The sequence below is a fragment of the Dryas octopetala genome, chromosome 1, assembly GCF_963921425.1.
Source record: "Dryas octopetala chromosome 1, drDryOcto1.1, whole genome shotgun sequence".
Lineage (NCBI taxonomy): Eukaryota > Viridiplantae > Streptophyta > Magnoliopsida > Rosales > Rosaceae > Dryas > Dryas octopetala.
Window position 1 is genome coordinate 4,714,772 of NC_141366.1, and position 24,090 is coordinate 4,738,861.

The 24,090-nt window shown below is 36.9% G+C and overlaps 3 protein-coding genes across 6 annotated transcripts; 1 reads left to right on the forward strand and 2 right to left on the reverse strand.

Annotated features, from left to right (window-relative positions):
* LOC147296756 (katanin p80 WD40 repeat-containing subunit B1 homolog KTN80.1-like) lies at positions 1–8,245 on the reverse strand. 3 transcript variants are annotated; one of them, XM_086246172.1, is made up of 18 exons: positions 7,945–8,245; positions 7,291–7,421; positions 6,623–6,740; positions 6,101–6,327; positions 5,904–6,006; positions 5,316–5,386; positions 4,433–4,507; positions 4,206–4,349; positions 3,918–4,095; positions 2,870–3,376; positions 2,681–2,737; positions 2,295–2,596; positions 1,793–1,921; positions 1,308–1,382; positions 1,072–1,184; positions 765–881; positions 619–687; positions 1–442 (listed from the first exon to the last, which is right to left on the reverse strand). In XM_086246172.1, the coding sequence occupies exons 1-18, from the start codon at positions 7,967–7,969 to the stop codon at positions 382–384; spliced, it is 2,502 nt and encodes an 833-aa protein (XP_086102298.1). In that variant the 5' UTR covers positions 7,970–8,245; the 3' UTR covers positions 1–381. The 3 variants fall into 3 exon arrangements, with proteins under 3 accessions (XP_086102298.1, XP_086102306.1, XP_086102314.1); XM_086246180.1 differs by having other exon boundaries at positions 1,793–1,918; positions 7,945–8,244; XM_086246188.1 differs by lacking the exon at positions 1,793–1,921.
* Positions 8,246–11,811: 3,566 nt separating this feature from the next.
* On the reverse strand, positions 11,812–18,836 carry SUB (Leucine-rich repeat protein kinase family protein). Its single transcript, XM_086235962.1, has 16 exons — positions 17,420–18,836; positions 16,933–17,062; positions 16,784–16,855; positions 16,248–16,313; positions 16,070–16,141; positions 15,884–15,955; positions 15,730–15,801; positions 15,505–15,570; positions 15,299–15,364; positions 14,243–14,607; positions 13,743–14,149; positions 13,216–13,487; positions 12,838–12,967; positions 12,523–12,659; positions 12,219–12,375; positions 11,812–11,951 (listed from the first exon to the last, which is right to left on the reverse strand). The coding sequence occupies exons 1-16, from the start codon at positions 17,517–17,519 to the stop codon at positions 11,889–11,891; spliced, it is 2,247 nt and encodes a 748-aa protein (XP_086092088.1). The 5' UTR covers positions 17,520–18,836; the 3' UTR covers positions 11,812–11,888.
* On the forward strand, positions 11,864–22,906 carry LOC147296758 (uncharacterized). 2 transcript variants are annotated; one of them, XM_086235974.1, is made up of 3 exons: positions 11,864–11,973; positions 16,393–16,496; positions 21,342–22,906. In XM_086235974.1, the coding sequence occupies exon 3, from the start codon at positions 21,493–21,495 to the stop codon at positions 22,402–22,404; it is 912 nt and encodes a 303-aa protein (XP_086092100.1). In that variant the 5' UTR covers positions 11,864–11,973; positions 16,393–16,496; positions 21,342–21,492; the 3' UTR covers positions 22,405–22,906. The 2 variants fall into 2 exon arrangements, with proteins under 2 accessions (XP_086092100.1, XP_086092094.1); XM_086235968.1 differs by lacking the exon at positions 11,864–11,973 and having other exon boundaries at positions 16,171–16,496.
* Positions 22,907–24,090: the final 1,184 nt, after the last annotated feature.

A 24,090-nucleotide genomic window follows, 5' to 3' on the forward strand; every position in this document is an offset into this window, starting at 1 on the left:
TTTGAAGAAACAAATTATATTTATATCATTGAATGATTGGTTTTGCAGCGTACATATATCATCAAGGACAAAAGAATCCAAGTTACAAACAGCAACCCTCCCATTACATATCAGAGCATCAAAATCAGGAAACTTACACGCAATGCCTCGAACACAGCAGAGATGACTACTTCTGTCTTCAAGCTCTTAGGGGCAAGGTAGCTATTTTGCTTTAAGCTTTGCCTCACAAAATTCTTGAGCTTTAGTATTCTGATATTGACCAAATCCCAAGAGGACTCCTCAAACAAAATTGTGACAGGAGAAACTATAACTTGGCAGGAATGTCAGTGTGTAGTAGTATTGTATATGCAGTCGTGTTACAGGATGTCAGCCAAGTATCGGTTATGACTCTTGAAGAACTAGATTCAATTCTTGAGCACATCTTGCCAGCACACCACCCTTCCTACAAACAACATAAGGCGACAAAACTTTCTGTGTTAATTGCTATATTTTTAACTAGATAAGAAATCTCCTCTAATCCTTATTGCGTTAGAAAGGACATCTTTAAAGGAAAACATAATATACAAATTTTTTTTAAATTTACATTCACAGATTAGATCATTGGAGTCCGCATCTAACCTTACAAAGACTGGAAGAATTTTCTGGATCTTTTGCAGCTGGATAAAGCATCGGTTGCAGCATTCCAGTCTGTATTCAATTTTCAAATTAAATTTCATACACAACTTACAAGAAGAGAGTGAGGCAAATTTCTTAATAGACAATACCTTTGCTCTGCCTGAAGGTTGACACCAACAGCTCGAGGTGCTGAAATGGTTGAGCGTATCACTGGGCCAAAGACTGCCACTAGCTTCAATAACATCTCCAACGACACATTTGCATGCCTGTACAATTGCAGCATAGTAAATTTTCTGTACAAACGTAATCAACTCCATCAAATAATATGATGGGGATTTGGGATAAAGACCCTTAGCCCCTGAAAATAGCACATGACCTAAATTAAGCTGTTGCATGAGAAGCATCCAATTGCTAAGATCATGAGTTTGTTTACAAACTTGTTAATGAAACAATTACCTTTCAATCTTGCTATCAAGTAAGCCCAGAAGCACAGGAAGCAAACCAGAAAACAGATCTAATGTGAGAATATCCATTCTCTCCAGGAGAACACTAATCACATCCGCTTGTACCTGCACCATGATCAGATCATTCTTAGAAAAACCAAATATACACAGAGAACAACACTGGTTACTTGTTAGAACCACTGGATACAGTATACGCAACACACATGAAATCATCCAATAAATACCCACAGCATGATCTGGCAGCTTCCTGATGGCATTGATAGCACCTTTAATATCATTCCGTTCCCAAAAATGCCGCACCACCTGCAGTTGCACAGAAGTGTATGTCATGACTTCCAGCAAGGGAGCAGTGCTAAATATTCACATAAGAGGTAATTCAGATATGACTCATCACAGAAAAGGAAGAAATAAAATTTTGTAATGTGGCGGCAGCTATAATTTCCTTTTCAAGCTATTACCAGTAGAAAAAAAATTTCAATCAAAACAATGAGTGAAGCAATTTACATGTTATTAATGGTGTATATTATACACCCTAGATCGGAACGAATCTGAGAGCAAAATATCAGGCTTCAAACAGTGTACATGGTTGGTTATGTGACAGAGTTACCTATTAGGTTGCACAGTCACTACAAAAACTAAGTTTCAGAAAAATGAATTAAAAGATTGCGTGCCATCACTTCAGGGCATATACATGCACAACAAGATAAACTTACTTGTAATTTTGTCAGGCGGGATCGAAGGGTACTAAGGAATACATCATGAGTTTGCATCAAATCTTCAGGAGGATCCTTGTTGTTTGTAGGGGCCATGTGCCTCCCATAAATTTGAGGTTTTTCTTTCTGCTAGTTACCAAACAACAAATAAAGATTATGTTCCAAGTTGAAAGCAATAAGTACATCAGCAAAGTCTTAGCTGTGGACAAGTTGTCAAGGTTCCACTTTTTCCACGTTTCAAATAAACCCTTACTCTAAAGGCCTAAGCTAATAGAGAAATCACTTTCTCAGTAATATATATTCCAATACAATACCCAGTAGTACTTAATATACTAAATTCATCAATTCATGTTCTGAAAGATTTTTGGTTTTCAGCCTGGAGCTTGAATTGCATAGCTTTTTCTATATTAACTGGGAACTGAAACTTCAAAAGTTCTAGATGCCACTACCATGGATGTCTGAAGTCTAGAAAAACATCCTTTTTGAGGTATAGAAGATTTACCAGCATGGTGGATGTTTTGTTCATTTCAGGTATCACACGACTAGAGATGCTAGTTGCTTGATCTTCAGGTATCACAGGCCTAGATATGCTGGTTGCTTGGTCTTCAGGTATCACAGGCCTAGATATGCTAGTTGCTTGGTCTTCAGGTATCACAGGACTAGATATGCCAGTTGCTTGATCTTCAGGTATCACAGGACTAGATATGCTAGTTGCTACTGTTGCTTGATCTTCATTGCTATTAAATCTCTCTCTTTTTTCAAACCTTTCAACCAGGGTGCGAGTCCTTCCTGGTACAACCGCAACTGCCAAAAGCAGAATCTTAAGATATCAAGTTCCATCCACTACTATGTTATATAGAACCACAAAGAAGGTAAGCAATGGCAAACCTCCATTGACAAATTTAACAGAGTTTATCTCCTTGCTGCTGTTGAGGGATCCATGTCCTGAAACATTAAAGAAATCAATAATACATAATACTAGCTACAGGACATAAAAATAAAAAAATTAGGAATAAGAAACAAGAACCAATTAAAAGTGAATTCTAAACAGATGGCTATATAAGAATTAAAACTTACTGGTTTCTTGACTTGAGGGCCTCTTCAGTGATAGAACTTTATCAAACTTCTCTTCTACACTCTTGATTTCAGAATTCTGTTCCTTACAGGACTCTCTAGCTCTATCTTCTGATACAGTTTTCGTTTGAGAGTTCAGATCCATTTCACTATCCAATTTACTCATCCTAGTGCTAAAATTTCCAGATTCAACATCCAATGGCAGCTTCTCAATGTCAATTGTGCTATTTGATGGTTTTCGTACATGAGCTGGTTTGAGCAACATACCACGTCTGGTCCTCGAAAATGCAACAGATTCTCTTCCAGGGTTAGCCGAGTTTTTTCCATCAGGACTGCTCCGAGGTACAATGCTAGGCACAACCAGGGATTTATTGACTGCTTGTTCATTAGATTTTGGATGCAACCCTACTGCAGGACTCTGCTTCTCAGCAGTGGTTTCTTTTGAATCCAACGGGGGTGCAACTTTTGAAGAATCCATTCTCTGTGAGGAAACTGGCTTTCCACCAGTAGCTTTATAAAGAACATTAAAAAAAAAAAGGAAAAATGGATGTCAGAAGGAATATAAATGCACACAAAAAGTTACAAATCTAGAACATGTCTTTGTTTCTAGAGTCTGGTAGTTTAAAACCTAGACTCCCTGATTAGTTCCTGCCCATGAACTCCACATTGGAATATCATGAGTGGACCATCTTTATCTCTATCTACAAAGGTCAGAAACCAAAATGATTTTGGCAAGCTTATGCTCAGTTGAGGATCACAAACAGCTCATCTCCAACTCAATGTGGTTTAGCTAAACCAGGCCAATCCTTAATGTATATTAGTAAAGGCCAATTCCATTATATAAAGGTAACACAATAGGAATAAATCTGATATGGAGGTCAAGAAGAATCACTAATTGCCAATGTAAGGTCCAAGCCATGTAATAATTCTCAATGGTCAACAATTTCTTTATCTGTTCCTCATTTCTCTTCAATTTTATAAGGATGGAAGCAAAGCACCAAATTCAAATAAAACAATAAAAACAAATTAACAGAAAAAGAAAAAAGCTTACAATCCACATATATGTTCTTTATTTCCTTTGTGTCATAATCAGGAGACATACACCGGAAACCGGGACTCCTTATACCACTCTCTACCTTCTCTGTGATTCCCTGGAATTTAACATGAGATTTCTGATCCATACAGTCATTTTGCCCAGGTGTTGAACCAGCTGCATATGGCTTAATAAGCTGACAAAGAAAGTGCACACCTCACAGGTTTCAGGCATAATTAACAACATCTGAAGTTGGAAAAGAACGTAAAAGAAGTAACAAGAAAAAAGTTAGGGTAAGGTGAATACCGATATATCCGCAACCCAAACTCCAACAGAATTTCGATAGTATGAGCAGCCCAATAGTTTCCCATCATGAATGCATAAGTCACCAAGTCTTGACCATCCCATATCAACAGAATCATGACATATTACAGGCTCCCATGAATAAACCTACAAATAGAGATATTAAGTTTATGATCTGTTTCAAATACAATCCCATAGAGTACTGAGACGGAAAAAAAAAAAATCAAAACCTTCAAACTGTCATCCAATCCGGAAAATAGGGTCCTCCCATCAGGATGAAAAGTAATTGCACGTACTCCTGTAGGCTGCAAACAAGGAACATATTCTGTCAGAGGAGTGGGATGAAAATTGCATTACAAAAAAGACTAAAGGAGCATACAATGGGTTCTCTATCCATATGAGAGGGAGAGGGAGAGGGAGAGGGAGAGGGAGAGAGAAAGATATATATATATATATATATATAGAGGACTGCTCTAAAACTAATTGGTTAGTAAATTAATACGAAAGTAACCATACTTTTGGGACAACCACATAACTAATCTCATAATCCGAACCATCAATTATTTAGGTCATACTTCAAAGATCATCATTACAAAAAATCAACTAAATCGAAAATCATTTAGTCATGTAATTGAGATCAAATAAATAGACGATCAGTGTTTTCGATAAAAACATATAAATAGTTGTTGTTATAATCAAATGACTAAATGACTTCCGAATTTGAAGATTTTTTACAAGGATGATCTTTGACGTATGACCTAAAAAATAGACGGTTCGGATTTTGAAATTACATTATGCGGTAGACCCAACATGGTAGTTAGTTTTGTATTAACTTACTAACCAGTTAGTTTTAGAGCATTCTTGTATATATATATATATATATATATATGAGAAAAGTTAGCAAAGAAGAAAGGGCAACCTGCAAGAGAAAGGAATATATTGCTTCAACAGATTTATTTCTGATTAGATATTCTGCAATTCTGGCAACAATATCTCATTTTTACTTAGAATTGCATACCTTTCTAAGAACCCTTACCTAAAATGAAAACAAAACAAAACAGAAAAAAAAAAAAAAAAAAAAAAAAAAAAAGAAGTAAAAACATCCAATAATACCTCAGGTCTGGCAGATCCAATCAGTTCAAAAGTTTCCAAATCCCAGAATTTCACAGTTCTGTCTGCTGAACCTGGAATATATTTTCTATATTAAGACAATTTACTAGTTACTACATAAACATTATGACGAGAATGATGAATTTAAGAGGCGGAGGAGAAAATATTAAGGAAATTAACAAACTCAATACTTAGAAAGCTTGCATAGGTTATAAAATAGTTGTGTTAAGCATGGCTACAGCAAGGTTCAACTTACCTTAATTTAAGAAAATAACAATCAATGGTTTCTTTTTGTTTTATTGTCAAATCTCTTTCCTTTCTGTTTGTGATATTAAACAGGTCATATTACCATAATATTGCAACCTCAGACCCTTCCCCCCAACTAAAAAAAAGTTAAGGGGAAGAATTAAATTTCCATATCCTAGGGTAAACTCAATAAATTTCTTAGAGAGATGCATGAAAGGCTAGTATCAGTTGCCTGAAATGCTACCGAATTTACATCTCTGGAAATTCCTCAATCAAGGGCGGAGCCAACTTGTATCCAAGACATGGTCAATTTAAGTTTGACATACTGATATTAGAGTCACTCACCTGTGGCCAAGAGAAACTCAAGGGGATGAAAATCTAAGGATCGAATATGTCCTTCATGGAATTTAAAATCATGCAAGAGCTTCCCAGCAGTTAGATCCCACACCTACATAACAATGACAGGATGCACCCATTATGGTCATGGAAAGGATAGCTTACTGAAAACCGCCCACTGATAGTGTGATCATTTATTAATTTACCTTTACAACATTGTCAAACCCACCAGAAACTACCCAGCGGCCATCGGGAGTGAATTTAATAGTACTAATGCCTTGAGTATGACCCTTATATGTGTGGATGCATCCCTTCTTTCTAATATCCCAGATCTTTAGATTAGTGTCCATGGAACCAGAAGCAAAGAACTCGCCAAATGGATGAAATTCAACAGCAGTACAGCTGGATCTGTGTCCGGTAAGTGTGCGAACCACTACACTTCAATAACAATAACAAAGACATTAGAAGTTCACTGAAAAATCACTCTTACTGTCTTACATCTGTGACATGAAGCAAGCCTACTAGTCTGAAGGCACCAACCCATTAAAGGTAAAGACTTGGACCCAAAAAATGTACCCGTAGGTCCTCATATCAGGCTAAGTCTAGGTGACATGATACTTTAGATTACATCGCATTATCTCATGTTCATGTCTAACAAGTTATCACTTCTGCCAAGCATCATTCTGTTGCCTCACAGAATCATAGCATAAATTAAGCAGCCAACTTACTCTTTGTTTCCTCCAGATCCCATATTTTTGTCGCACCAGTAGAAGCTCCAGCAAGCACCAAAACTTCTGCCGAATTAAAAGCTACGGATTCAACTGGACTTGTATGACCAGCAAGACTCTGCATATTTACCCCAAAAAGAAAAACTCATGCAGTCATGTTACAGTATTGCTCATCAGTAGGAGCCTAAGCCATGGTCTCCAACGAGGCAATGACCAAAAAAATACATGAAGAGGATTTTTTTCATTAAAAAATGGTTTAACAATATAGTGAATCAAAGTGAGAAATTTCAATTTTATAATCTTCACTTATGGTATGAAAAGAAAAAAAGACATTTTGTTGAAATTTGAATTAAATAAATAACCAAATAAGAGGCCGGCCTCAATTCCAGTTTATGCTAATTGCATTATTTGCTACTTCAACAAGGAAAAACTTTATCAACATAATGTGCCTACAAGCTAATTCTAGATATCAGTATAAAAAATAACCATCTGTGGAATTATTGTATTAATAACATGTAATGTACTTGATTTCCAAAATGAGAGAACACCCTACAGCACAATGCACATCAACGACAAACTCCTATAAGTAGACTGTAGAAATCAATTAAAAACTATCCATATCATGATTGAAAGTGAAACGTTGAATATCAAAAAATAAAGATAAATACCATTAAAGAAGTGGGTTTGCCAATTGTCCAAAGATTGACTATGTGATCATCACCGCCGGTGACAAATAGTCGGCACGCCTTTTTCCCAATACTTAGACAATTAACACTGTCTGAATGAGCCACAAATTCCTCTATATTTCATCAAGTCAAGTAAACATTTCCTTCGAGAAAAAAACCATAATCACACAAATGCAGAACACAATGCACAACCAATTACCAGATAAATCTGTTCTTATGCTCCTCTTTCCATTAAAAGAAATCTAAAATTAAACAACTGGGCGAAATTAAACTTAAATCCAAAAATGAAAAATTATGACCCAAATTGAATTTTATTTTAAATCTTACCTTACTATTATATTTAATGGAAAACCATAATTGAACTAACAGAGTGACAGCCCCATTGGAGTAAAATTAGAATATTTTATTTTCCTTCTCCATTCCTACATTTTCTGAGCAAACAAACAGGGCATAAAATTCCTCAACTTTCAAAAATAAAAACCAAAAAACCACACTAAGCACTAAAAATTTCAAGATGAGCTTAACCACTGCAAGTTACCAAGTTTGAACCCAAGAAATAGATCAAGATTGTGAGAAAAAACAGAGCTCAATGCCAGCTAAGCATCGCAAGAAAATCAAAATTGTAAAAAAGGATACGCAGCTTATATGCACGCTTGGCCATTTTGCACTAGTCGGAGAAGTTGAATCCGGAGCCAAAACGACGACGTCGGAAGCGGAAGCCAAAATTCGAACTCGGTATCGGAAACTTCAGCTTGACCAGAAGAGAACAAGTGCTTTCAGCTGAAGCAGCTTTTCCTTTTTTTTCCACTTAAATTTTCCCGTTGGAATGAAAATCCACAGAGAAAGATAGGAATTGGATTCGGATTGAAAATTTAGTAGACTAAAGATTGAATTCAGAGTCAAACAGTGAAAAAAAAAAACAGGAACTCCTTGCTTTTTTGAGAATCTGAGGACCGTGACTGTCAGAGAGCCTACTTCTATACATTTCTCCGCTCGCTGCTTCTTTTGTGTTGACCAAAATGCCCTCCGTTTTTAACCGTGTGAGCACCGAAATTACGTGGAAACCCCCTGGTCGGGTTATTTTGTGACGTGCTGGTCCCCAAATCGGTGTTGGGTTAGATACGTGTTCAATTTTAGTGGTTTGGATTTTCTAAATTTTTGTTGGCTTTCAATAATTGTTTTATTCTGTGCACCACTACCACGTCGGAATGGTGGCGTAGAAAATACATATTTAATAGTTTATTCCTTTTGATGTCTGGAGATTTAGGTTATTATTATTTTGAGCAAATTATAATTTAGTATCTTAATTTTATATATTATTTTAATTTGGTACTTTAATTTTGAAAACTTACAAAAAAGTATTTCAATTTTTATTTTGTGTCAAAATAGTATCTCCGTTAATTTTTCTGTTAAATAAACCGTTATTTGCTGACGTGGCAGAGATATTTTTATCATTTTCTCTAAATTTAAAAAATAATAATATTTTTTAAATTTTTGAATAAAAAATTTTCTTAAAGTAATTAAAACTTTTACAAATTTTTTTAAATTTTTTTTTGGGGGAAATGGGTAGGGGGATGGTCGGGGGGTTTGGGTAAGGGGTGAGGGGGTTGGGTTGGGTTGGGTTGGGTTGGGGTTGGGTAAGGGGGTGAGGATGGTTGGGGGCGGGCTTGGATGGCTGGGGGAGGGCTGGGTGGGGGCGGGAAGGGTAGGGGATGGGGATGAGGATGGGGCTGGGTGGGGGCCGGGCGGGGAGGGGAGGGGTTGAGGCTGGGGGTGGGGGGAGGGGGTGCAACAGCACTGAGGATGGGGGGAGGGGGTGCGACGGCGCTAGGGCTGGAGGGAGGGGGTGCGACGGGACTGGGGTGGGTCGGGCAGAGGGGGAGGGCAGGGGGCGGGCTGGGGAGGGGCTGGATGGGGGCTGGCTGGGAAGAGGAGGGGAGGGGAAGGGAGGGGCTGGGTAGGGGCGGAGAAGGTGGTTCTGCGTGGGGTTGGGTAGGGAAGGAGGGAAATGTTTTTTTTTTATTTTAATTATTAAAAAAAAAAAATTTGTATTCAAAAATTTTTAAAAATATTATTATTTTTAAAATTTAGAGAAAATGACGAAAATACCTTTGCCACGTCAGCAGATAACGGTTTATTTGACAGATAACTAACGGAGGTACTATTTTGACACAAAATGAAAGTTGAGGTATTTTTTTGCAAGTTTTCAAAGTTGAGGTACTAAATTGAAATAACATGTAAAGTTGAGGTACTAAATTATAATTTTCCCTATTATTTTTATGATTTTTATTGTAAGTATATTTTTATATAAGAAATGCATAGGTTATAGGTTATTTATGATATACATTCTATGTGTTTATCTCTCATCACATGATAAGTCATGTGATACTAGAAGATGTATAGACATTCTTCTGGCACTCCTGTAGGCTTATATTGCATGCAAATTTTGAGGATCCTGGATTTTCTCGGTATATGTAAAAAAGAGTGACGAGCCATTTTTTTCGGTCATAGGTTGGTCCAAAAAAGAAAAGAAGAGAAAATGTATAAAGAAAAATTCTTATAAATAAGTCCTTTGAATGCATGAGGAAATTAATAAGCAAGTTGATTAAGCTTCATTCAACATGATTAATCAACTATATTCGGCTATGATTGACTCCTCTTCAATAGTAACACGACATAGATACCATATGCTAGTATAAACCTCCGCCCCTAAGACTTGGTATGTATGATAATTAAAATACTAATTTGGTCAACTTTTATGTTTGGGGGTGGGAAAATGACTTTTGTACAAACATTAGGACGGGAAGGTTTCCTAATTGACAACTTGATAGATTCCTTCAAAACCAGTTTCTTCCTTGGTTATTGTATTGAGGAGTGGAAATGATTCGATAAAGACATGTTACTTGCAAATAACAAGTCATTTGTTAAGCCAGAATATATAGTTTATGGTAAATTTCACATATATAATTACAACCAAACATATTATTGACAAGTTTGGCATGACATTTCAAGCCACTTTCATTAAAACAGAGCATGTGATCATCAAAATCTTGCTTTGACGATATGAATGCTTTCCTTTTAACATCATTCTAAGTTTCAACTACCTTGGATTGGACCCCATGTAGCTTAGGCCTTGATTCACTTTTGTAGTTGGAATGACCGAGCACACACTAATTAATCAGTGATCACCATTAATCCAATGGCCAACAAAATATGAACCGTCATTGTCCAGCTTTGTTGCAAAGGGCATATTATTTAATATTGCATGTACCTAATTAATTAAAGTTTTGGAAGCCTTTGATTGGGATGGTCATTAACTTCTAAGATTAGCTATTGGGTAATAAGCCTCAGAAAACAGAGAGAAGATGAAAAAGAATGTGGGTTACCAAAGAATTAAACCACAACTGCACTCAAAGTCTATGAGACAAAGGCACAGTTGCTAGTTGCTACAACTTGATTGTGTTGCCTCGGCTGCAAGCCTGCAAGGCACACTTGCTACAACAGTTATTGGTGGTTTAAATAGTGAAAGCTCAGTTTCTTTCTCTTTCTCTTTTTTTTTTTTTCTGCAAAATTCCCATAAATAATGTCCTTATAATGTATTAGTTCTCTAACAATATTTCATAATAAGTGTAAGCTCACAATTAATTGATAGTGAGTAAAAGGGATTGTGACGTTATATATTGTAGTTCAAAACTTTATATTTATAATTTTTGATGTGAGATATATGCTAGATGTATACTCTCAATTACATATTTGAATTAAACATGTGAACAATTTATATTGAAAATACGTCTAAGATCAATTGTCAATAAATCAAGAAATTAAAAGTCCAAAATATTATCAATTGTAGAACGATTTTTCACCTCAGCGTGCAATACACTCTCAACATAATCAAAATATTCTTTCCTTTTATGTAAATATGCTTTTTTGATGTAATTATTTGTTTTTTGAAATATCCTCTCAACCTAAATGTATGATGCTGCATTCAACTAGTGCTTCAACGTGTGAAGCACAGACTGCTGTCTGTATAATTTTTGGTAGAAAAAAGGAAAAAAGAAATATTTGACTGGCAGTGGAGTGGGCCAGTGAGTCATCCGACATCCCATACAAGCATCATGCATGCCACCCATCTTTGCCATAAATCTCAGAGAATATCTGACTTTCTGCCTCACTTTGATCTTTTTTTTCAGTTATCCATTTGTATATTCCGAATAAATGGAATGAAACCTATATAACATATTGACCACAAATAGCCACAACATCAGCCAAAAGGAACAGACCACTAATGGCCACGCATATGTATAACTGAGGATAAAGACCACACATCCACAAGCACCTCCCAGTCAGTAAAATTAAACACAAAACAAAGCGTCTCATTTCCACTATACAAGTAAATTACATTTGGAAACAATTTTCACCCAAAAATTGCATTAACATCTCCTAGTAATAAAAGAAATGATCGAGTCTCAAACCAAAAAGAAAAAAAAAATGATTTGAGTATATTAAATACTCTTCTCTGGGAAGTCCCTGTCAGACCCAGTTTGCAACTTCCAAACTCACCACCCAAGTGAAGGCTCTGATTAAACCATTTGTAAGAGTTCCTGGACAATTTCAGATATTGGTGGTCGGAATTCTGGCTCCCTCTGCAAAAAGATTGGATATAAGGTGACTTCTTGTTCTAGCTAAACACTAAACAGTCCTTGAAAATCATTGAAATGTTTTTTTTTTTGGTCTGATTCAACTGTATATGTAACAATAAATTTAGCATAGACAACTTCTCCATAGCTAGATTTCAGTGGTACAATTTTCTAAATTTTATATTCCTGAAGCATCATTGTCTATCAAGAACTTGAACAAATAGTTTGTGGCAGAAGAGAGGGGGTGGGAGGTAAAGGAATGCAGAAACTCACTTGTATGCAAGAAGAAATAATATCAGCAAAACGTGATAAAGACTTCATAGCATATGCTCCATTTAGGGAGGGATCAACCATCCTTGATAGTGCATCAATGTCATGAAGCTTAGGTACTGCCCATCTAACCAAATATTGCTCCCCACGAGGCCGTGATCTAGGCATTTTATAACGAGAAGACATAATCTTACATTAAGCCAAAGAAGTTCAAAAAAATCCATAGGTAAGTTCATTTGAGTTGATAAGATTTAACAGGAAAAGATGCAAGAAACACTGGAGCATATTATTCTTAATGTTTGCCAACCTGTCATAGGACTTCCGCCCTGTAAGGAGCTCCAACATTACAACTCCAAAGCTGTAGACATCACTTTGGTGAGTATAATTTCCGGAGTCGAATTCTGGGGCAGCAGAGCCATAAGCAGTGAGGAGATGACCAGACAACTGAGAGTCAACGAACAAATATCAGCTACAAATTATATGAAAGCAGAGCTTAAACCAAGTCTATAGATTAAATTGCACTAACTCTCTTTCAAATCTCTATCAGTGAGTTGGCTCGACCTAACAAGTCACTTTACAAATATAGTTTCAGTGTTTCAAACCTAAAAGTTAGGTAACTTACAGAGGGAGATATTATCAGAGGAGCCAAACCACAGTCTGAGACATGTACTACAAGCTTTTCATCAAGGAGAAGGTTGGCAGACTTGAAATTGTGGTGCACAACAGGCGGCTGGCAGACCTCATGCAAATACCTTTAACACAATTGAAAAGAAGAAAACTCAGGCACTAAATGATTAATGACTTGGGTGGAAGGCCACCTCTTTGCACAAGTGCACATGTCAAACTAATTAAAGTTACAGGCCCTTCTAGGGTATGTCCTGGGCCACCAATAAAGGAGATACAACAGAGACAATCTAGTTAAACCATTACAAATTCCTATATAACCAATTAATGATTTCCATCAAGGAGGTTCTTGATTTTGAGTCATTGCTTTACTTACTCAAGAGCTCTTGCAGCTCCAAGTGCCACGCGGATGCGCACACTCCATGAAAGTTTCTGATGGATTTCATCATCAGTATGCAGTGCATCATGGAGAGTCCCATTTCTGCAGTACTCATACACAAGTAGGCGTTGGCCATGCTCAGCACAGTAACCCACTAGTTCCACAATATTAGCATGTCTAGCATTAGAGATATTAGACACCAGTTCAAGAAATTCCTCATCACTCTGTTGCCTGCAAGCTGTACTGTCCAGTTTCTTGACTGCCAGAACCTAAGAAGGAATCAAAAAAGTGGAAGATTACATGTCAGGGCATAAACATAAGAAACGAGGAAGCCAACCAAAGCTTGCATGAAACCAGCAGCATCACCCCAACCCCTAAATAATTAATTATCTATGGAATTAAGAAACAACACTACGACTAAACACAACAAACTAGGTCTAAGGTAGAAGGCAAAACAAGACACAATCAAATGGCCAGATGGCAGTCCTAGCAGATAAGTTAACAAAAAGTAAAAGGAGTCATACCTTTTGATCAGGAAGCTTAGCCCTATAAACACTACCAAGCATGCCTGCTCCAACAAAGTTGTCTTCAAAGAAGCTATTGGTATACTGCTGAAGTGATGCAACAGTAAAAACTTTTACAGAGCTTGGGTTTGGACTCTTCATAGGATGCCTGCTTGTAGTTACTCTAGCAGAACCAACAGGATTTACAGTATCTTTGTTGACAAGGAAAAATGGGGGAGGGGGTGGTGGCGGCAAAAATTCTGAGTCCATGCTTGTTATGTCAATTGCACTATCCTTCTTAGGCATTGAACTTTCAGCAATACTTTTCACATCTATCTTATTTTCTTTTTGTAGCTTCGGAATTACACCCATTCTGGTGCTTTCCACTCCATATCCATCCAGTGGTTTCATAACTGGTTCTTTTGGGACTGTTAAAGAAGTTCAGAAAGTTACCTTTCAATTATATAGTGTAAAAATGGGAATTTATGATGTTTGAGTAAAGTGGATAGAAATAAGGTTACCTTTCTCCATTTGGACACCTCCCTCAAGTGAAGATTGAGTGTAGTTGGTATTATCTCTAGGGACCTTATATGCACTAATGTCATGCCTCTTTGCCTTCTTGTTCTTTCTCCATCCTTTGAAACATCTCACTAGAAGACACAATATTAATGCAGTAAGTATTAAAATCCCTACAACAGCAATCCAAGTGACCGTTTTAGCTGTCAAAAATTTCCTAGCTCTAGAAGGATTTAGCATTGCTGGCGAAGAAGGTCCATTAGCCTGTTTCCAAGGTAGTTCAGGAGAAGTAGGTGCCCTGGCTAAAAACGAAGGTGCTGCTGCCTGAGGCGATGGAATAATAGTAGTATTGAAAGGATTTCCATCTTTTCTGCACAGCACATGTCACCATTACTAAAAGTAGAAAGAGGTTTAAACAAGACTACATACAGTAAAATTGCTGGGAAAATTCACAGTAGGATTGAAGAACAATCCAAGCAATATGAATATACTATGATAGAAAGAGTTACTGATATAATCATGCCAAAATATTACATTAATACTAGTCTACTGTGATAAAAAAAACCATTTCCAGAGTAATTGTATTATAGAGGTCAAGACAACTTACTTTCTGAGGATTTTTTTTTCTTGAACTGAAAATGGAGTTAGTCGTGTCCAATTTCTACTACCTTAATTATTGTGTCGTCGGCTTTTTACTGTTGTAGCATTAAATGGCACTATGTAGTTCAATACATGAATAGAAGAACCTTATTATTTTTTCTACTATTGTAACATTTACACGGCACTATGTAGTTCAGTACATAAAAATAGTCATTTTGTTTATGGCTTTACGCAATTTTCATTTTATTTTCTCAAGAATTATGTAAAGGAATCTCATAGGTTTGTCAACAACATATAATGATTAATGAAATAATCTCAAAAAATTGTTAACTAGGAGAAGCTAAGGAAGCATATTAGTGTTACAAGTTTCAATTTTAGCATAATTCATGTTACAAAAAGGTTTACGCCTTATAATAAGTCTAACATGAATGTAGCAAGAAGAATAGATTTCTTGGGTTAACCTGAAATTTGGAATACTCAGCAACTTTGCAGGTATTGGTCCAGAGAAAAAATTGTTTTCAACGTTCCTACATAAGAAAATAACAATTGTGAGTTTCTGAATAGGGCTGCCAACTTCTGAAACAAAAGGGAATCCTCTGAAGCTAAAAATGCAAAGAAAAGGTCCACCAGACAAAGTAATTTAAGTTATAAGGATGTAAGAACGTACAAATCCTGTAGGGGAAGATCCTGTAACACATTAAGGGTCCCAACAAGGCTATTATTCTGCAAGTGCCTGCATTCAAGAAATATGTACAGTTAACATAAATTAAGCATGAAAAATAAATAGGTAACAAGAAATCTTATGCAGAAACTTGTTAGGCAACCACTAGACCCAAAAACTTAAATTGTTAGGGAATGGACCAATAGTGTATATCAAGCTAACAAAACTCACAATGTGGAAAGAGATGACAAATTCCCCAATGAGGGACACAGCTGACCACTTAAATTATTACCAGACAGATCCCTGCACCATGATTTATCATCATGACCGAAACCAAGAATTGTAAAACATAAGGGAAGCTAACTAAATCAATGAAAATCCATACAATCTCATCAAACCAGTAAGCAGTGGAAAGGCATCTGGTATTTCTCCACTAAGATGGTTATTGTCTAATGACCTGAGGGGAACAGAAGCCAGTTTTATATGCAGAATCAGAATCATATTGCAATGTAATAAAAACAAACAATCATCAATTCCACACCAAGACAAACACTGTTTGTATGAAACTTACAATTCCAACAACTGAGATAAAGATGACAAACCACTTGGGATGCTTCCAGTGAACTGATTATTTGATAGAGAACTAAAGCAGGGAAAGTTAAACATAGAAATCTGTTAAGGAAATGTGCACAACAGGATACGCTAACAGCCAAACCATAGATGCAAAAATGATTGGGGTCCAGACATACACATTCCTAACAGTCAGGGGCAAAGATGTTGGAATACTCCCTCCAATATGATTGTTGCTCAAATCTCTGATCCATAAAATAGAACAAAGCTTTATAAGATTCCACATAGAGATGTACATACAAGTAAATCAATGAATGCAAGCAGGCAATTCCAGTCAGTTGGTCGACTCTTCAGATGCTGAAAATCACTAAATCCAGAATCAGCTTGAATTATCACCAGAGCTCACTTCCAGTAAGAAGTTCTAAAAGGTACACTTTTTTTCTTAGAATAACACCATTTGTATTTCAAGTTTTACTTTATTTTAGTTTATAAATTGATGCGTCGACGTGCTGCACCAAATATATCGGGTTAGGATAGTGTCAGGTGAGTTACATGTGTCATAGTACTTTACCAGATAAATGAAAGTCAGGCTTCAAAACATTATGATAGGGCAGATTCAGAAAACAGTGGAAAAAGTTATTCTAAATTAAGTGAACCTTAGCTATATGATAACTGCAAGCACAGGACCAACAATTTGATAGAAAATGAGACTCACATTTCTATGATTGACCCGAAGAATTCTAAGGTATCGGCCAGCTGTCCTCCCAAGTTGACACCGCTAAGCTTTCTGTTAATCCAAATAGCTCAGAAAATATTGATTGAAAGATTAGTTGATGCTATTTACGAAAGAGGAAATCAACCTACAGCGCTGTTATGTTTGAGAAGACGCATTCAACGCCTTGCCAATCATCCCCACATGGGTCTCCTCCAACAAGAAGCCACCCTTGAAGAGGTGGGTAGCCTAGAGCAACGAATAAGCTATTGATTGCAATAACTGGTAGACAAACAAACAGATAAAATAAGAACATTAAACATGTACGAAATCACCATATATTCTAAAAAATTTGAATAAGAAGAAAAAGCCTAAGACTTCAGGAATAAAAAACAGTGAAACAGCAAATTATTAGAAAAATGGCTAGAAAAATTTTAAAAATTGAAAAGTATTTTAACAGAATCTACTATCAGTAACTCTTTGTTGACTAGTGTGTTGTAGGAAGGAATCAAGCAAATAAGAGAAAGTAGTCACTTTCAAGCATTTTGCTTCTAACGAACTCCAAATTTTCCCAAGAACCAAACAGAGGACTATCAAAGCAATATAAATAACTTAGAAAATGGGAAATACTGTATTTACCATCTTGTGAGTCAGTCAATGCAACAGAAGATGGCGCAGTGAGAACCATCACCAACCCAATGAAGACCTGCATGTGTATCTCCCACCTCACATAACCCATCTTAGGCTGCTTCCAAAACCCAACTTTTTGGTTTTTATTTTCTTTTATTTTCCCACGAAACAAGCAGCAAAAGCCTTGAATATGAAACCTCAATAAAAAAGCATACAAATTTCTAAACCCAGCTAAAAAGTTCTAAGCTTCGAAAACTCAGTATAAACAAAATAAACCCGCCAGAGAATTGCTGGGTTTAGCAAAAGTTGGCAAAGACTGCTAAAAAACGGAGGTTAGCAAAAACAACATGGGAAAATAAGAGTGATAGAAAATGTGTCTGAGATTTCTGAGACTGAAACGAAAAACAAAAAATAAAAATCAAGTCTTTGATGGGGTTTGATGGAAAGACAAAATAGCAGCTGAAGAAAAGAGTTAGACTTGAACAGTTGGAGTGTCTTTTTTCGAGAAAAGCTGGGGAGTGCAGGTGGTGGACCTGCTCGTCTATTACATGTGTCTTTTTGAAAGAGATGCGTTTCGAAAGTTTCAAAATGCAATTGAACCGTTTATTTTTGGTCTTCTTTGTTTTTGTTTCTTCGCCATTCTCTCTCTCTCTCTCTCTCTCTCTCTCTCTCTCTCTAGTCATATTCTTATTAGTATGCTTTAAAAAGCCGGAGACTCTGCGTCTCTTCTTCTTGAACAAATATGCTTTCATACGTAATTTAATGTAGACAAATATTATATAGGATAACATTATTTTCTCAATATTTTGAAAGTAAGCCCTTTTTTATCCGTGCTGAGAATTTGTAGGCTACTCTAGTTTTTCTTAAGTAGTGTTTCAATTTTTTTTTTGTTGTTACATTAGGAATCGAACTTTGAAGTTAGTCTCATCTTAATTTTTACCTCACTTACCCTCATTGTTGTTGAAAGAAATTCCACATTAAGGATGTGAGAGCTTTACTAAGGGCTTATAAGGATTTGGGCTACTCCTTTCATTGCCAATTGATTTTGAAATGAATGCCTAAATTTCTTCATAGTATCAGAAATTAACCCAAAGGACAAGTAGTGTTTCAACTTTGCCAATTATTGTTTGGAGGTGATTAAAACACTACACGAGGGAGTTAAAACATACTTGAGACCAACACAATTAAAACAACATGCTAACATAGCTAGACCAAAATAACATATCAATTGGGGTTATTAATACTAATCTTTTGGATCCAGTACAAATGGGGGTGTCATCCTCCTACAACAATGTTTTCTTTCAGACCTTTCAACCAGTACCCAGAAAGTGGTTTTTGCTAAAACTTGAGCAATTTCTTGAAAATTCATTTTTCTGATATGAAACTTTGAGTATTTAGAGATGCTTTTGGTATTCCTAATAATATGACTCGGTAACAAATTGCTTCTTCGAAAGCATGCCTCACTCGTTTAGCTCACAACAATCTAATTAGTTCTCAAGGTGAAAAAAACATTAGACATTCTATTTTCTGAAACTAATATTTTTTAGTATAAGATAATTAAAATAATACAATTAAAGTTAATCGTCGTATGAGACAGTGAGTATAATAATGTGAAGTGTGAAAGATTGATTGTTAACTATAAAATTGATCTAACACACTATATTACATGCATGTTGGGAGAACACGTATTGTTTTAAAATTGATTGTAAAGATTGTACCAATCAATCTCAACTATTTATATAAAATTCATGTAGGACTCATGTGATACTCACGTCAACTCCCACATGAGAAATATTAGCTGTACAAATGAAGGCAGTATATAGCTCAATTTGCCACTCATGATGAGAACCACACTTTTCTTTTCACACACCAATGCATGATGAGCGGCTTAATTTGTGAGATCACGGAAACCCCTTTATGCTCCTCTCTTTGACTAGCAGTGCCTTAATTTGTCTATTTCAATTTCAATGAATGATTTAATTCAACTAAGAGCACGCAACAATCAGCATTATAACATTATATATTGTATTGTTTTAGTAGTTGGTGCATGGCTTTATCTAATAAGGTACCACTGATTGTTACCTAGCAACTTTGTACTACATATTTAGTGACTCCATTCATGCATATTCATGCGTAAATATCACGTTTTGCACCAGCCAATAGAGTTGTTCCACATCATGAAATGTGATTATATCACCAAACTTAGCAAAAGCCTGTAAAGCACTTGAGCAAAACAGCTTAATTAGCTAGCGCTTATATGCCTCGTGGAGCCGTGGTTGCTTCTAAGCTATCATCAGTTTTCATTCTCCTCAAGAGACACATAAATAGACATTTCACAGACGCATTTGTCTTAAAGCAGCTAGTATTTGATTATGCTAATTAAGTAGATAACTAAACAAAGAAGATAAGTGTTAAGCCTAATTAAGTATCAATATTATTTTTAATTAATTTTGAAATAAGATTTATATACAAATGGTTGGATGACCAAGTGGCCTATGTTCTTTTTTCTTGTTGATCCAAAGTACTCAACCCAAAGGCCAAAACCAGCCCATTAGAATGACCAACAATAGTATTGACAGTACAGGCCCAAGTATACCAAAAATAAAGCAGACAAGGCTTTGGTGCACTTGTCTGCTATGCCCAATTGGCTACCTGGCAAAATAAGCACATGTACAAAACTTGGCGCACTTCTTTGTTATAGCCTATAGCTTTGTTTGCTTCTACTTTTTAGCTTGGGAAGGCCCGGGCTTTTTGATATGTTTTGGCCTTCATTTCAGGCAGGTGTATGAATTAATATATTCTGCAGACTGCAGTATGTATAATTGATGCACATCAAGCCACGTTTCCTCAATCCCTTTGCTTCTCGTTTTTCACATGCTTCCGTACGTACTATATGGAGTAGTAAAGAGATGATCTTGACTTTTGTTTTTACTCTCTTTCGATCAATATGCCAATTTTATGTTATGAATTCACTGTTTACAGAGATGTCACGCAAGTCTCTCTCTCTCTCTCTTCCTTAATAGTCCAATTTCATGGCTATTAATTGCAGTGTCCATAAATTAGTATGTCCCATGTCATATATATGGTTCTCTTCATCATATATTTCCACGTTGTTTAACTGTTGAAATATAGAACTGGTTTCCGTTTAATCCAAGTAGTTGAAGCCTTAAAAGGGTTAGAGCAAATTTAATTCATAAGCTAGCATGCATGCATATATGACACTGTGGACCAGGTTCGTATTTAATCCTTCTATTTTGGGGTCACTTAAGTTAGTAGTTACTCATCTTCTTAATTAATATTGATTATTGAGTAAATAATGCCATGGCCCAAGCATGTTGGCTCAAATAAGTGAATAACTACTAGGAAGTGGTTGTGTTCTTTCATACCCGTGAATCCGTGATCACAGAGCCATGTTCTTCACTGGGTTCATGTGGGTCCCATTTGAATCTTCAATTGCCTGAGGTGTGGCCCTGGTGGTGTACAGTCCCATACTGTGATTGGACATCACATTTGTCTTTCACATGTACTGGCCATCTGGACGGTTGTGAAAATTAAAACAATTGCCATCAAATGAAGTCAATGAATCATATTATCATAACATGCGGCGCTATTAAGATCTCCACAGAAAAATGATGAAGCACAGATCACGAGACAATGATCACAAGGTCCAAAAATTAATATACAATAAAGAATATTATAATAATTAAATTAGATTTCCTTTTAACTGTTTTTTGTTTTAGTTTTATTTTTGGTCCAACCTCATGTGTGTATAGCAGTATATGTGCAACTGTTGCAGACCCTACAGTACACTATCCTGCATTCCTGCAATGCAATAAATACATTTCATTGACCCCCCAAAGTTCCCAACCTTCAGTATTTCGTCAACAACCCCTGACCCTCTCCTCACTCTGCTGCTTCATATACCCACCAGTGTAGCTCAATCTTTGAGCTCAAACCCCTCAATGCCTTCTCCAATTTCTGGTTGAAAAGCTCTCAGAGCAGCAACACTCAGTCGGTGAACTAGTAGCTTAGCTAGTTTCTGAATACAATCTTGATTCCAAGTTTGATTTTGAAACCATCAAATGGGTTGCTGTTTAAGCACCACCACCGACAAGTCCTTAGCTTCGGGTCCTCATGAGAAGCACCAGCATTTTTTGGTGGGTACTCAAGGACCAAGATCTGGTGTCCAAGAAAGCAGAGCACCACCTCCAGTAGACGAAGAGACGGTGAAAGAAGTGCTCTCGGAGACTCCAAGGCCCAAAGCTCCACCATCACCACCACCCTTCACAAAGCCCCAAGAGCAAGAAGACCCTGTATTAGTAGATCAAGATCAAGAAAAGAAGAGAGCCCAAGAACCAGTCTTTGAGAAGAAAATCGAGCAAGAAGACCCAGAAAAGACCGAGAAGAAAATACCCATTTACTGCAACAATGGTGGAGAGATCTCAGAGGTATCAGAGATTTGCAGCTTGAGCGAGAGTGTGTCCACAACCACCATTACCAGGGACGAAGATGAAGAGGTCCAGCAGAGGGTGAACCGGTCCCCAATGAAATTACCCAGAAACCGGGACCCATTGGTTCCAAGGAGAGAGCGGGTCGTGGGTAAGAGTCCGACTCGGAGACTTGGGCCGAATGGTAATAATGGTGTTGGGTCAGTGAGGTCGGTTCAGAGCAGAGAACCGGGCCAACAACAGCCGATGGGTAGGCGTGGGTCGAGGGCCGAGTCGAACCGGCGTGACCCGGGTGAGAGTTCGGGCCGGAGGTCCAGGTCACCTGCTACAAGGATTACGGATAATGGGGGGGTTCATAGATCTAATGTGGGTCGGAGCCCGTCTGCAAGAAGGTATCCGGGTCGGACTGCGGTGGGCCCAGTTGAGAGTTCGAGTTCGAGCTCCACCCGGAGAGTAGCTGAGGAGCCCAATAAGGAGGGTAAGTGGCCTACTAATGAGTCCATTGACAACCCACTCGTGTCTTTGGAATGCTTTATTTTTCTATGAATTGGGGAATGGGCGTCGGCTTCTGTACCGGAACTACCGAATCTGAAGCTTTGTTTTTTGGGTTTAGAACTTAGAAGCTGCAGCTCAACTTTGGTAATTGTTTTGGTATTTTCTCTGGGGGTGTTCGTTTATGTAAATAATTGTAAGGACAAAGGTCAAAATGGGAATTTGAGGGACGATTTTGTGAATGTGAAGAAGCTAGGGCCTGACTGGAGAGATGTGATTATGCACCAACAGAGTTACAGAACACTGGTGTTACAGTTTGTTTGGATACTTGGATACGTAATGCCATTAATTGACCTCTGTTTAGTTCTGATATTTTCTGCTGCCACTGCAAGTGCAAGTTGGTGGTGGGTCTGTTTACTATTACTTTTCTTGTACTAGTTGTGTAAAGATCACACCTCTGCAGTAGTTATTTATTCAATCTTGAATCCGTACTCTACTGGTGCATTGTATATGATTGTCAATATCTGTATTCTAGTACTGAAAATGTAAAATCGATCGCGGGTTAAAAATGTGTTAGTATATCATTCAAATTGGGGTTTTAGAATTTTCCTACGTTGATATTACAATTGCCATTTGCAATTTTACAAACTGTGAATCTGTGAATTAGGTGGACAAAATAGAATAATGAAAAGAAATGCTAACTTAAGTAAAGTGGTTTCGATCATATCGATGGGCATCGTAATTAGCAGTTTCTACTTTTAACGTTTATTTGCTCCTTTGAGGCTATGAGCTTGTAGGTCCTGTAAACGACAAACCAGACAATGCATGAAAATTTGCATCTCTTTAGGATACATCTTTTGGCAGCAAACTCAATGATAATAAAGAATAAAGGGATTGGATCTTATGGTCATTTTGGGACAAAAAGGAAAGGATTCCAAATCTCGGTTTCATTAGTATACAAGTCTCCATTCATCTGGATTGAACAAATTTGTTTCTGGGTAATTTCCTTTATGTACAGAATCAAATGGAAAGTGCATATTTTATTTGCATTCCATAAAAATATAATATGAAGAATATTAGAGAAATTTTATAAAAAATGAGGAATTGGAAGTTGAAAGTTGGAGTACGGCGGAGGGAAACTCACTTTTGCAGCCGTTGAAGTAAAAGACAATTTGATAATTGATAGTGGTCCTAATTTAATTTTATCTTTTCATACATTATGCCGTTGCTGGTTTTGGCATGGTGGCCTTTTTCTTTATAAATTTAAACGATCAACTTATGTCAACTATTTTGGACTGTTTCTTTGCCATCCTTTTCATGCAGTGTCAAACAACACACTTCAATCCAATCATATTCATATATGTGAGAAATTAAATAATCAAAGAAGAATGTTCTCAAAGTTTCATTTTCAAAATTTGAACCGTAAGTAAGTACCAATCTGTGCTTTGTTGTGGAAGGAAGACTGAAATTTTGGCATTTTAGGCTTCTCAGACAATGCAGGCTAGATTTCTGCCTCAACAGCTCAACCTTTGCCTTGGCCTTGGGATAAAGGTTTGGTGAGCTTCTTCCGGGTTATACAAGCTGGTACCTACTACAGCCAAAAGAGCAATTTTGAATTTTTGAGCAACAGTTCAACAGGTGGTTTAGAACTAGCATTTGAATGTAGCAATAAAAATAGTCACAGAATTAATCTTTGATTTAAAATACTGGATGGGGCCTCATGTAGGTAATGGGTATGTA

Excerpts from the sequence above, each read along its gene's own strand:
- SUB (XM_086235962.1), bottom strand. The coding sequence starts at position 17,519 with ATGGGTTATGTGAGGTGGGAGATACACATGCAGGTCTTCATTGGGTTG. Across the intron at positions 15,571-15,729 it reads TTGTCATCTCTTTCCACATT|GCACTTGCAGAATAATAGCC; the intron begins GTGAGTTTTGTT and ends TCTTGAATGCAG. Across the intron at positions 14,150-14,242 it reads AGGTGTCCAAATGGAGAAAG|TCCCAAAAGAACCAGTTATG; the intron begins GTAACCTTATTT and ends CTTCTTTAACAG.
- LOC147296756 (XM_086246172.1), bottom strand. The coding sequence starts at position 7,969 with ATGGCCAAGCGTGCATATAAGCTGC. Across the intron at positions 6,007-6,100 it reads GGTTTGACAATGTTGTAAAG|GTGTGGGATCTAACTGCTGG; the intron begins GTAAATTAATAA and ends ATTGTTATGTAG. Across the intron at positions 4,508-5,315 it reads TTGGATCTGCCAGACCTGAG|CCTACAGGAGTACGTGCAAT; the intron begins GTATTATTGGAT and ends CCTTGTTTGCAG.
- LOC147296758 (XM_086235974.1), top strand. The coding sequence starts at position 21,493 with ATGGGTTGCTGTTTAAGCACCACCACCGACAAGTCCTTAGCTTCGGGT.